At 41.3% G+C, this 13468-nt stretch overlaps 1 protein-coding gene across 4 annotated transcripts in view; it reads right to left on the bottom strand.

Moving 5' to 3' along the window:
• AHDC1 (AT-hook DNA binding motif containing 1) overlaps positions 1-13468 on the bottom strand; it is a 155993-nt gene that overhangs the window by 71617 nt on the left and 70908 nt on the right. For all 4 annotated transcript variants that reach the window (XR_011319252.1, XR_011319253.1, XR_011319254.1 and 1 more), the window contains exon 3: positions 12299-12345. Coding sequence is in view for 1 of the 4 variants with exons in the window: in XM_069756722.1 (XP_069612823.1) it covers positions 12299-12345 (47 nt within the window). In the remaining 3 variants the exon portion in view is untranslated. The remainder of the gene's footprint in view (positions 1-12298; positions 12346-13468) is intronic.

Below are 13468 nucleotides of genomic sequence, written 5' to 3'. Positions count from 1 at the left end.
TTATAGTCCTCAGAATAAAGCGATGCCAAAATAATTATTTTTTCTATAAAATAGCTTTTATCGTATAAAAGCGCCAAAACATAAAAAAAATGATATAAATGAGGTGTCGCTGTAATCGTACTGACCCGAAGAATAAAACTGCTTCATCAATTTTACCAAACGCGGAACGGTATAAACGCCTCCCCCAAAAGAAATTCATGAATATCTGGTTTTTGGTCATTCTGCCTCACAAAAAATCGGAATAAAAAGCGATCAAAAACTGTCACGTGTCCGAAAATGTAACCGATAAAAACGTCAACTCGTCCCGCAAAAAACAAGACCTCACATGACTCTGTGGACCAAAATATGGAAAAATTATAGGTCTCAAAATGTGGAGACGCAAAAACTTTTTTGCTATAAAAAGCGTCTTTTAGTGTGTGACGGCTGCCAATCATAAAAATCCGCTAAAAAACTCGCTATAAAAGTAAATCAAACCCCCCTTCATCACCCCCTTAGTTAGGCTAGGTTCACATTGCGTTAATGGGTTAACGCTAACGGACAGCGTTGCACGGCGAAAATGTCACAATTAACGCCGTGCAACGGGTCCGTTAGCACAACCATTGACAGCAATGTGATTTTCAGGTGTAGCGCATCGCTAGAGCGTGCCATTTTCGGCTCGCGCTAGCAAGGTGCCATTCTTTTGTGGCGCGCCTCAGACGCTGCTTGCAGCGTCCGCGGCGCGCCCGAGGTCCGATCCCCGATCTTCCAGAGCGGGGACGTTAACGCGACCACTAAACACGACACCTAAAAAGACATTGCGTTAGCGCAATCCGCTAGTGCTAAACGGATTTCCCTAACGCAATGTGAACCTAGCCTTAGGGAAAAATAATAAAATTTAAAAAAATGTATTTATTTCCATTTTCCGGTTAGGGTTAGGGTTAGGGCTAGGGTTGGGGCTAGGGTTAGGGTTTGGATTACATTTACGGTTGGGATTAGGGTTGGGATTAGAATTAGGGGTGTGTCTGGGTTAGGTGTGTGGTTAGGGTTACAGTTGGGATTAGGGTTAGTGGTGCGTTTGGATTAGGGTTTCATTTATAATTGGGGGGTTTCCACTGTTTAGACACATCAGGGGCTCTCCAAACGCGACATGGCGTCCGATCTCAATTCCAGCCAATTCTGCATTGAAAAAGTAAAACAGTGCTCCTTCACTTCCGAGCTCTCCCGTGCGCCCAAACAGGGGTTTACCCCAACATATGGGGTATCAGCGTACTCGAGACAAATTGGACAACAACTTTTTGGGTCCAAGTTCTCTTGTTATCCTTGGGAAAATAAAAATTTGGGGGGCTAAAAATCATTTTTGTGGGAAAAAAAAGGATTTTTATTTTCACGGCTCTGCGTTGTAAACTGTAGTGAAACACTTGGGGCTTCAAAGTTTTCACAACACATCTAGATAAGTTCCATGGGAGGTCTAGTTTCCAATATGGGGTCACTTGTGGGTGGTTTCTACTGTTTGGGTACATCAGGGGCTCTGCAAATGCAACGTGACGCCTGCAGACCAATCCATCTAAGTCTGCATTCCAAATGGCGCTCCTTCCCTTCCGAGCTCTGCCATGAGCCCAAACAGTGGTTCCCCCCCACATATGGGGTATCAGCGTACTCAGGACAAATTGAACAACAACTTTTGGGGTCCAATTTATTCTGTTACCCTTGTAAAAATACAAAGCTGGGGGCTAAAAAATCATTTTTGTGAAAAAAAAAAGAATTTTTATTTTCACGGGTCTGCGTTATAAACTGTAGTGAAACACTTAGGGGTTCAAAGTTCTCACAACACATCTAGATAAGTTCCATGGGAGGTCTAGTTTCTAATATGGGGTCACTTGTGGGGGGTTTGTACTGTTTGGGTACATCAGGGGCTCTGCAAATGCAACGTGACTCCTGCAGACCAATCCATCTAAGTCTGCATTCCAAATGGCGCTCCTTCCCTTCCGAGCTCTGCCATGCGCCCAAACAGTGGTTCCCCCCCACATATGGGGTATCAGCGTACTCAGGACAAATTGGACAACAACTTTTGGGGTCCTATTTATTATGTTACCCTTGTGAAAATACAAAACTGGGGGCTAAAAAATTTTTGCGAAAAAAAAAAAAATTTATTTTAACGGCTCTGCGTTATAAACTGTAGTGAAACACTTGGGGGTTCAAAGCTCTCAAAACACATCTAGATAAGTTCCTTAGAGGGTCTAGTTTCCAAAATGGTGTCACTTGTGGGGGTTTTTAATGTTTAGGCACATCAGGGGCTCTCCAAACCAACATGGCGTCCCATCTTAATTCCAGTCAATTTTGCATTGAAAAGTCAAATGGCGCTCCTTCCCTTCCGAGCTCTGCTATGCACCCAAAAAGTGGTTTACCCCCACATATGGGTTATCGTCGCACTCAGGACAAATTGCACAACAACTTTTGTGGTCTAATTTCTTCTCTTACCCTTGGGAAAATAAAAAATTGGGGGCGAAAAGATCATTTTTGTGAAAAAATAAGATTTTTTATTTTTACGGCTCTGCATTATAAACTTCTGTGAAGCACTTGTTGGGTCAAAGTGCTCACCACACATCTAGATAAGTTCCTTAAGGGGTCTACTTTTCAAAATGGTGTCACTTGTGAGGGGTTCCAATGTTTAGGCACATCAGGGGCTCTCCAAACGCAACATGGCGTCCCATCTCAATTCCAGTCAATTTTGCATTGAAAAGTCAAATGGCGCTCCTTTCCTTCCGAGCTCTGCCATGCGCCCAAACAGTGGTTTACCCCCACATATGGGGTATCGTCGCACTCAGGACAAATTGCACAACAACTTTTGTGGTCTAATTTCTTCTCTTACCCTTGGGAAAATAAAAAATTGGTGGCGAAAAAATTATTTTTGTGAAAAAATATGATTTTTTATTTTTACGGCTCTGCATTATAAACTTCTGTGAAGCACTTGTTGGGTCAAAGTGCTCACCACACCTCTAGATAAGTTCCTTAAGGGGTCTACTTTACAAAATGGTGTCACTTGTGGGGATTTCAATGTTTAGGCACATCAGGGGCTCTCCAAACGCAACATGGCATCCCATCTCAATTCCAGTCAATTTTGCATTGAAAAGTAAAATGGCGCTCCTTCCCTTCCGAGCTCTGCCATACGCCCAAACAATGGTTTACACCCATATACGGGGTATCAGCGTACTCAGGACAAATTGGCCAACAATTTTTGAGGTTCAATTTCTTCTCTTACTCTTGGGAAAATAAAAAATTGGGGGCGAAAAGATCATTTTTGTGAAAAAATATGATTTTTTATTTTTACGGCTCTGCATTATAAACTTCTGTGAAGCAATTGGTGGGTCAAAGTGGTCACCACACATCTAGATAAGTTCCTTAGGGTGTCTACTTTCCAAAATGGTGTCACTTGTGGGGGGTTTCAATGTTTAGGCACATCAGTGGCTCTCCAAACGCAACATGGTGTCCCATCTCAATTCCTGTCAATTTTGCATTTAAAAGTCAAATGGCGCTCCTTCCCTTCCGAGCTCTGCCATGCGCCCAAACAGTGGTTTACCCCCACATATGGGGTATCAGCGTACTCAGTACAGATTGTACAACAATGTTTGGCATCCATTTTATCCTGTTACCCTTGGTAAAATAAAACAAATTGGAGCTGAAATAAATTTTGTGTGAAAAAAAGTTAAATATTCATTTTTATTTAAACATTCCAAAAATTCCTGTGAAACCCCTGAAGGGTTAATAAACTTCTTGAATGTGGTTTTGAGCACCTTGAGGGGTGCAGTTTTTAGAATGGTGTCACACTTGGGTATTTTCTATCATATAGACCCCTCAAAATGACATCAAATGAGATGTGGTCCCTAAAAAAAAATGGTGTTGTAAAAATGAGAAATTGCTGGTCAACTTTGAACCCTTATAACTCCCTAACAAAAAAAAATTTTGGTTCCAAAATTGTGCTGATGTAAAGTAGACATGTGGGAAATGTTACTTATTAAGTATTTTGCGTGACATATCTCTGTGATTTAAGGGCATAAAAATTTAAAGTTGGAAAATTGCGAAATTTTCAAAATTTTCGCCAAATTTCCGTTTTTTTCACAAATAAACGCAAGTTATATCGAATAAATGTTACTACTAAAATGAAGTACAATATGTCACGAGAAAACAATGTCAGAATCGCCAAGATCCGTTGAAGCGTTCCAGAGTTATAACCTCATAAAGGGACAGTGGTCAGAATTGTAAAAATTGGCCCGGTCATTAACGTGCAAACCACCCTCGGGGCCTAAGGGGTTAAAAAAAAAAAAATGGCGGGGGCATGTGCAGTACGCCCGACGGGGTCTGCCGGCCAGTAGCACATTACAGTGATCAAAAATCAATAGTTAGTAAAAATAAATAAATAAAATAAAATGATGACGACATGTTGAGGTCAAGACCTTGCTACTCTGGTTTGCTTGGGCATGCAGAGTATTGCCTGTCATACACAGGCAATCCCCTTATGTTTTTCGGTGTCTAACAGCCGCAAAACATGTTGGGCGGGGGACTTGTGTCACTTGAGCTCTCTCGATACTTTGGGCATACCCAAGAATCCGATGCAAACTTGAGTAGTGAGCACTTACGCTCAACAGTAATGACAACATGCTCAATATGACAAACGCCTGTGGGTTCAAAAATCTCACTATATCCCAATTCTTGAGGGTTGTAGTTTCCAAAATGGGGTCAGTTGTGGGGGGATTTTCCACGGTTTAGGCACATAAGGGGCTTTCCAAACGCAACATGGCGTCCACTCTATTCCAGCCATTTGTGTGTTCAGAAAGCCATATTGTACTGCTTACCTTTCGAGCCCTGCATCTAAATAGAAGTTCACCCCCACATATGGGATATTGGCATACTCAGGAGAAAATGAACCTGAAAATCTGTTGTGCAATTTCTCCTGTTACCCTTGTGAAAATAAAAAAAAACTGGGGGCTAAATTTTTTGTGAAAAAAAGTAAAATGTTAATTTTTCCTTCCACATTCATTTAATACTTGTGAAGCACCTGAAGTGTTAATAAACTTCTTGAATGTGGTTTTGATGAATTTAACGGTATGTGCACATGTTGCAGATTTGGCTGCTGCGGATTCTCAGCAGTTTTACATGCGGTTTATAGTACCATGTAAACATATGGATAACCAAATCCGCAGTGCACATGCTGTGGAACATACCGCGCGGAAATGCTGCGTTGTATTTTCCACAGCATGTCAATTCTTTGTACGGATTCCGCAGCGGTTTACACCTGCTCCTCAATAGGAATCCGCAGGTGTAAAGCCGCAGGTGGAATCCGCACAAAAAATGCAGGAAATCCGCGATAAATCCAAAGTTCATCCGCAGGTAAAACGCAGTGCGTTTTACCTGTGGATTTATTAAAAACTGTGCGGAAAAATCTACACACTAAACCGCAACGTGTGCACATAGCCTAAAAGGTTGCAGTTTTTAGAATAAGGTCTATTTTGGGTATTTTCTATCTATAGCTGTCCCCCAAAGTCACTTCAAATGTGATGTGGTCCCTAAAAAAAAATAATGCTGTAAAAATGAGAAATTGCTGGTCAACTTTGAACCCTTCTAACAAAAAAAAAATGTAAAAAATAAAGCAGCTGTAGACATGTGGGAATGTTATTTATTCATTTTGTGAATATATATTTTAAGTGCATAAAAATTGAAAGTTTGACATTTTCAATATTTTCATAAATATCCGCAAATCACATCACCAGTTTTACCACTAACATGAAGTACAATATGTCACTAAATAATCTCAGAATCACTGGGATCAATTCAGTGTTCCACAATTATTACCACACTAATCAAATTTGGCCTAGTCATTAAGGCCAACATTAGCTGTCACTAAGGGTAAGTTCACACGGGGTGTTTTTGCAGCAAAACCTGATCATCTTGGCAGGAAAGAAACCCGACCAAAAACGCAGGTTTAGGTGCGTTTTTGCCATGTTTTTGTTGTGGTTTTTTTATGCTTTTTTTTTTTTCTCTTTGTGCATGCCAATAAAGTTGAGTGCACACAGAAAAAAACAACAACTTCCTGTAGATAGAATGAATAGATACATTACCTGAGGTAACGTCTTCCCGGGCATTTTCCCATGGTCCGGAGGTTACCTCAGGTCAGGCTGTGAGGGGGCGCAGGCTCAGTGACGTCACCGCTAGTTACTGAGCCTGCGCCCGCTCCGTCTCCTTCATTCCCCAGTACTTACAGCTGGGAGCGGTCACATTATCAGCGCTCTCGGTTGTAAGCTTCATCTCCCCCAGATACTGCGTGGGACACTCGTTATATCGGATTACGACAGATCGGGGAGTATACTTTTGCTTTTTTATTCTATTTTTATTACAGAAGATCAAGGGCTTCGCTTTGTAATGGCAGAATAATAAAAAGATGGTCAAAACTGTGTGTTTTATTTCATTAAAATACTTTTTTTCTGTGTGTGTTAATTTAACACACTAATTACTAAAGGATTAGTAATGGATAGGTGTCTTATTGACGCCTCTCCATTAATAAGCCAGCTTAATGTCACCTTAACAATAGCAAGGTCTCATTAACCCCTCATTACCTGGCTTGCCAAAGCTACAGGGCAAGTGGGAAGAGCCGGGCAAAGCGCCAGAATTTTCTGGGCAGCTGCGGGCTGCTAATTTTAGGCTGGGGGAGGCCTATATCAATGGCCCCTTACCAGCCTGAGAATACCAGCCCCCAGCTGTGAGCTTTAACAAGGCTAGTAGTCAAAAAATAGGGGGCCCAATGCCATTTTTTTTTATTATTATTATTTAACCAACTAAAAAAAAAAAAAAAAAAAAGTGTGAGGACCCCTCTATTCTTGATAACTAGCCTTGCTGAAGGTGACAGCTGGGGGTTGCAGCCCCCAGCTGTGAGTTTTGTCTGGCTGGTTATCAAAATTAGGTGGGAACTCTAGCTTTTTTTTTTTTTTTTTTTAAACACCTTAAGCCCCAGGAGTGGTTTGCAAGTTAATGACCGAGCCAATTTTTACAATTCTGACCACTGTCCCTTTATGAGGTTATAACTCTGGAACGCTTCAACGGACCCTGATGATTCTGACATTGTTTTCTCAAGACATTGTACTTCATGATTGTGGCAAAATTTCTTCGATAAGACTTGCGTTTACTTGTGAAAAAAATGGAAATTTGGCGAACATTTTGAAAATTTCGCAATTTTCCAACTTTGAATTTTTATGCACTTAAATCACAGAGCTATGTCACACAAAATACTTAATAAGTAACATTTCCCACATGTCTACTTTACATCAGCACAATTTTGGAACCAAAATTTTCTTTTGTTAGGGAGTTATAAGGGTTAAAAGTTGACCAGCAATTTCTCATTTTTTACATTTTTTTTTTGTTAGAAGGGTTCAAAGTTGACCAGCAATTTCTCATTTTTACAACATTATTTTTTTTTTAGGGACCATCTCATTTGAAGTCATTTTGAGGGGTCTATATGATAGAAAATACCCAAGTGTGACACCATTCTAAAAACTGTACCCCTCAAGGTGCTCAAAACCACATTCAAGAAGTTTATTAACCCTTCAGGTGTTATACAGAAATTTTTGGAATGTAAATAAAAATGAACATTTAACTTTTTTTTTCTCACACAAAATTTACTTCAGCTCCAATTTGATTTATTTTACCAAGGTTAACAAGAGAAAAAGGACCCCAAAAGTTGTTGTACAATTTGTCCTGAGTACGCTGATACCCCATATGTGGGGGTAAACCACTTTTTGGAACATGGCAGAGCTCGGAAGGGAAGGAGCGCTATTTGACATTTCAATGCAAAATTGACTGGAATTGAGATGGGACGCCATGTTGCGTTTGGAGAGCCCCTGATGTGCCTAAACATTGAAACCCCCCACAAATGACACCATTTTGGAAAGTAGACCCCCTAAGGAACTTATCTAGATGTGTGGTGAGCACTTTGACCCACCAAGTGCTTCACAGAAGTTTATAATGCAGAGCCGTAAAAATAAAAAATCATATTTTTTCACAAAAATGATCTTTTCGCCCCCAATTTTTTATTTTCCCAAGGGTAAGAAGAAATTGGACCACAAAAGCTGTTGTACAATTTGTCCTGAGTACGCTGATACCCCATATGTGGGGGTAAACCATTGTTTGGGCGCATGGCAGAGCTCGGAAGGGAAGGCGCGCTGTTAGACTTTTCAATGCAAAATTGACAGGAATTGAGATGGGACACCATGTTACGTTTCAAGAGCCACTGATGTGCCTAAACATTGAAACCCCCACAAGTGACACGATTTCGGAAAATAGACCCCCTAAGGAACTTATCTAGATGTGTGGTGAGCACTTTGACCCACCAAGTGCTTCACAGAAGTTTATAACGCAGAGCCGTGAAAATAAAAATCTTTTTTTTTCCCCCCACAAAAATTTTTTTTTAGCCTCCAGTATTGTATTTTCCCAAGGGTAACAAGAGAAATTGGACCCCAAAAGTTGTTGTTGTCCAATTATTCCTGAGTACGCTGATACCCCATATGTGGGGGAGAACCACCGTTTGGGCGCATGGCAGAGCTCGGAAGGGAAAGCGAGCCATTTGGAATGCAGGCGTCACATTGCATTTGCAGAGCCCTTGATGTACCTAAACAGTAGAAACCCCCACAAGTGACCCCATATTGGAACCTAGACCCTCCAAGGAACTTATCTAGATGTGTTGTGAGAACTTTGAACCCCCAAGCGTTTCACTACAGTTTATAACGCAGAGCCGTGAAACTAGAAAATCATTTTTTTCCCACAAAAATGTTTTTTTAGCCCCCCAAATTTTTAATTTCTTAAGGGTAACAAGACAAATTGGACCCCAGAAGTTGTTGACCCCAGAAGTTGCTGATACCCCAACATATGGGGTAAACCCCTGTTTGGGCACACGGGAGAGCTCGGAAGGGAAGGAGCACTGTTTTACTTATTCAACGCAGGATTGGCTGGAATTGATATTGGACGCCATGTCGCGTTTGGAGAGCCCCTGATGTGCCTAAACAGTGGAAACCCCCCAATTCTCTAACTGAAACCCTAACCCTACCCCAAACCCTAATGGGAAAAATGGAAATAAATACATTTTTTTAATTTTATTATTTTTCCCCTAACTAAGGGTGATGAAGGGGGGTTTGATTTACTTTTATATCGGGTTTTTTAGCGGATTTTTATGATTGGCAGCCGTCACACACTAAAAGATGCTTTTTATTGCAAAAAATAGTTTTTGCGTCTCCACATTTTGAGAGCTATAATTTTTCCATATTTTGGTCCACAGAGTCATCTGAGGTCTTGTTTTTTGCGGGATGAGTTGAAGTTTTTCTTGGTAACATTTTCGGGCACGTGACATTTTTTGATCGCTTTTTATTCCGATTTTTGTGAGGCAGAATGACCAAAAACCAGCTATTCATGAATATCTTTTGGGGGAGGCGTTTATACCGTTCCACGTTTGGTAAAATGGATAAATCAGTTTTATTCTTCGGGTCAGTACCTTTACAGCGATACCTCATTTATATTTTTTTTAATGTTTTGCCGCTTTTATACAGTAAAAACTATTTTATATAAAAAAGAATTATTTTTACATCGCTTTATTCTGAGGACTATAACTTTTTTATTCTTCGCTGATGATGCTGTATGGCGGCTCGTTTTTTGCGGGACAAGATGACGTTTTCAGCGGTACCATGGTTTTTTATATCTGTCTTTGATCGTGTGCTATTCCACTTTTTGTTCGGCGGTATGATAAAGTGTTGTTTTTTGCCTCGGTTTTTTTACCGCGTTCACTGAAGGGGTTAACTAGGGGGACAGTTTTATAGGTGGGGTCGTTACGGATGTGGCGATACTAAATGTGTACTTTTTGTTTTTTTTTATTATTTAAAGAAATGTATTTATGGGAACAATATTTTTTTTTCTTTATTTAGATTTTTTTTTTAAATTTTTTTAACACGTGAATATTTTTTTTTTACTTTACAACATTGCCCTAAGGGGAGGCATCATGTTATAGAGTCAGATCGCGGATCTGACACTTTGCACAGCACTGTCAGCGATCTGACATGCAGGGCAGCATCACATCACGTTTGCTCTGAGGGTCTCAGGGAAGCACACGGAGCCCCCTCCCTGCGTGATGCTTCCCCTATACCCCCGGAACACTGCAATCATGTTTGATCGCAGTGTGCTGGGGGTTAATGTGCCAGGGGCGGTCCGTGACCGCTCCTGGCACATAGTGCCGGATGTCAGCTGTGATAGTCAGCTGACACTCGGCCGCGCTCCCCCCTGTGAGCGCGGCCGATCGCATATGACGTACTATCCCGTCACTGGGAATTAAGTCCCAGGTCACCTTGACGGGATAGTACGTCATATGGGATTAAGGGGTTAATTATTATTTATAACGCAGGAGTGGCAGATGAAAACTCCCATCCGCTGCTCCTGCTCTCACTGTAATTAGCGGCTGTAGGTGTCAGATGATGGGATCAGTAGTCCCATCAGCTGACACCAGTGATCGGAGGTGAAGTTTACACCTCCGATCACAGCTGAGCACTTACGCTGTCTTCTGGCAGCGGGGAACAGTGGCTCTCTGACCGGCGGGAAGGATTTCCCTGTCGATCACAAGCGGTGTTTGCTGCGCTGTCATGCATATGACAGCATGTCAAACACTAATGTCGGACCCCCCCATTCAAGTGAATGGGGGGTCCGCTGCTGGATGACAGGCTACATGAACGCACCATGCAGCCTGTCATCTAGACGTAGCAGAGCCAAGTGTGACGTCACATCCAGCAGTACTTCAGCAAATATGCTGAAAAAACACTGAAAGAAGTGACGTGCTCTATGTAAAAAAAACGCAGCACAGCACAAAATACTGATCACACAAAAACACAATGTGTGTGCATGAGATTTCTGAAATCCCATAGGTTTTGCTGGTACTGTAAAAAGCAGCTGAAAATTAGTATTAAATGCCCTGTGTGAACGTACCCTAAGGGGTTAAAGGTCACAGTGTGTCAAAGTAAAACATACATAGCTGCAATAATGCAACCAGGCCCTGATTCATACTGCCCATAATTTGGGCAACATACATTTAAAGACCAGTCTCCTTTAAAGGAGTTGAACACTTTTTTTTCTTATAAATAAGCTGTAAATAGCAGTATCTACAACATAGTTTATGATTAGCGCCATAGTTCTAATATGCTTGTAATAACAGTATATGCCAAGAACAGTGCTATGGTCCCAAAAATGATAGCTGATAAAGGGGCAAGAGTCACATCTATCCATCAGCGGCCTCAACTGAACAGGACACCATGCATCTGCTACGTTTCTTCATTTTCCGTGTCCCTTAGTGATAACTTTGAAGACAGGAGTGCTGTATAGTCTGTGAAGCAGATGGTTCTTACCAGGGGCAGTGCTTCACAGACTAACATTGAGGATGAACTACTGATTACTGGGAAATGACAATGTTATTTAGGACTCATTGGTAAGAAAAAAAACAAGTGTGAGACCCCTTGTAACAGAAAAATACAGCGAGTTGGGAGAATTATCACAAAAGAAAAAAACACCAATCTGTCAAACTTTGCACCATAGAGGCAGATCATTAAAGGGGTTGCCCACTACTTTTGCATTGATAACCTATGCTTAATTTACAACAGAAAAGAGAAATATAAAAAATAATAACTCTTAGGCTATGTGCACACGTAAGAAAAGAAGTGCAGAATTTTCTGCACAAAATCCGCATCTCCTGGCAGAATCCGCAGCCGCGGATTTGCTGCGGTTTTTTTGCGGATTGTGTGTGGAATTGCTGCAGATTTTCTGCGGTTTTTGCCACTGCGGATTTTTAACATGGAAGGGTGCAGAAACGCTGCAGATCCGCACGAAAGTAGTGACATGCACTTCTTTGAAATCCGCAGCAATTCCGCACTGATTTTTCCGCAGATTTTTTTTTTTTACCCCATTGATTTACATTGTACTGTACATCAGTGCAGATCTGCAGCGTTTCTGCGCGGAAAAATCTGCTGTGGATCCGCAGCAAATCCGCATCGTGTTCACATAGCCTTATCCAGGTCTGCAGCCACTATTCCATGATGTAGACACTTTAACATGTGCAAACTGGTGAAAGAACGGTGATCAGAAATGTAGCGAAATTAAATAAGAGCATTATAGTATGTAAAACATGTTTTAAGTTGTTTATTTTCAATTTTAAGACCATAATCCTTCTGCCATTCTCAAAATCATCACCGATAGATATTAGGTAAATCAGATGTATAATATATCATGTGGACAGTACAAATGTACGTACTTTCTTGCCTGTCTTGCTTCAAACTTCTCCCGCTGTACTTGTGGTCTCTGTGGAAACAGTAATTAGATTTAAATTGACAAGAATTTAAATAAAGTTTTAAAGGGAATCTGTCACCCCTTTTTTTCGATTTGAGATAAAATATGGTTCAATTGTGCCTGAGCTCTGCTTTACAGCAGTACCTTTCATATCCCCCCCGATTCCCCACCTTTGCTGACAAAATACCTTTGTAATCTCTACATTTTCGTATGTAAAATAAGTCGGTCCAGTCCAGTGGGCAGGGCCTATTTGCTGTTTCCTCCACCTCCTGCCTTGCTCTACGCATTAATTTATTTTCTCTCCTGTGTTGCTGTTTTTTTCTGCGCCTGCGCATTGAAATGGCCTCTCGCGCGTGCGCAGTATGTTTCGTTCAACAGTGGGCAAAGCATACAACTCATTATTGCACATGTGCCAGTTTACATTACGTTCTGTGCCTGGAAGTTTTGCCATGCAAGGGGGCATAGAACGTAATAAAAAATGCGGGCGCATGCGCAATAGTGATTTTATGCTTTGACCACAGCTGGGCAAAGCATACTGCGCAGGCGCTAGAGGCCAATTCAATGCGCACGTGCAGAAACTATACGGGATCTGTGCTATTCACAGATCTCGTTACGTCAAGCACCCCGAGTAGCAGGGGGAGAGACAGCTAATAGGCCCCGCCCATTGGACAGGGGTAATTTACATACGAAACCGGAGAGATTACAAAGGTATTTTCTCAGCAAAGGTGGGGAATCGGGGGATATGAAAGGTACTGCTGTAAAGCAGAGCTCAGGCACAATTGAACCATATTTTTTTTATCTCAAATAGAAAAAAAGGGGTGACAGATTCCCTTTAACCATATAACTATAGAAATGTATACAAGAAAAATAATGAGATTCAAGAAAACTGCAAAAACTTAAAGGTTGTTCACTGAGGATCAACCTCAGGATCACAGTCTCAGGCTGAAGGAACCTCTGCTCATCAGCAATCACCAGAAAAATATTTCAATAAAAAAAGTACTTTAATGCCGCAGATTTCTACTCTGTCCTGTGGAAAGGTAAATTGATTGAAATGTTCACACATTGCGACTGCACCATGGAAACATGCAAGCATAGCTTAGGCTACTTTCACACTAGTCCGTCGGTACGGGTTGTC

Source organism: Ranitomeya imitator, chromosome 3 (assembly GCF_032444005.1).
Source record: "Ranitomeya imitator isolate aRanImi1 chromosome 3, aRanImi1.pri, whole genome shotgun sequence".
Taxonomy (NCBI): domain Eukaryota; kingdom Metazoa; phylum Chordata; class Amphibia; order Anura; family Dendrobatidae; genus Ranitomeya; species Ranitomeya imitator.
The sequence above is the reverse complement of the archived record's forward strand: the minus strand, read 5'-3'. Positions and strand labels throughout refer to the sequence as shown.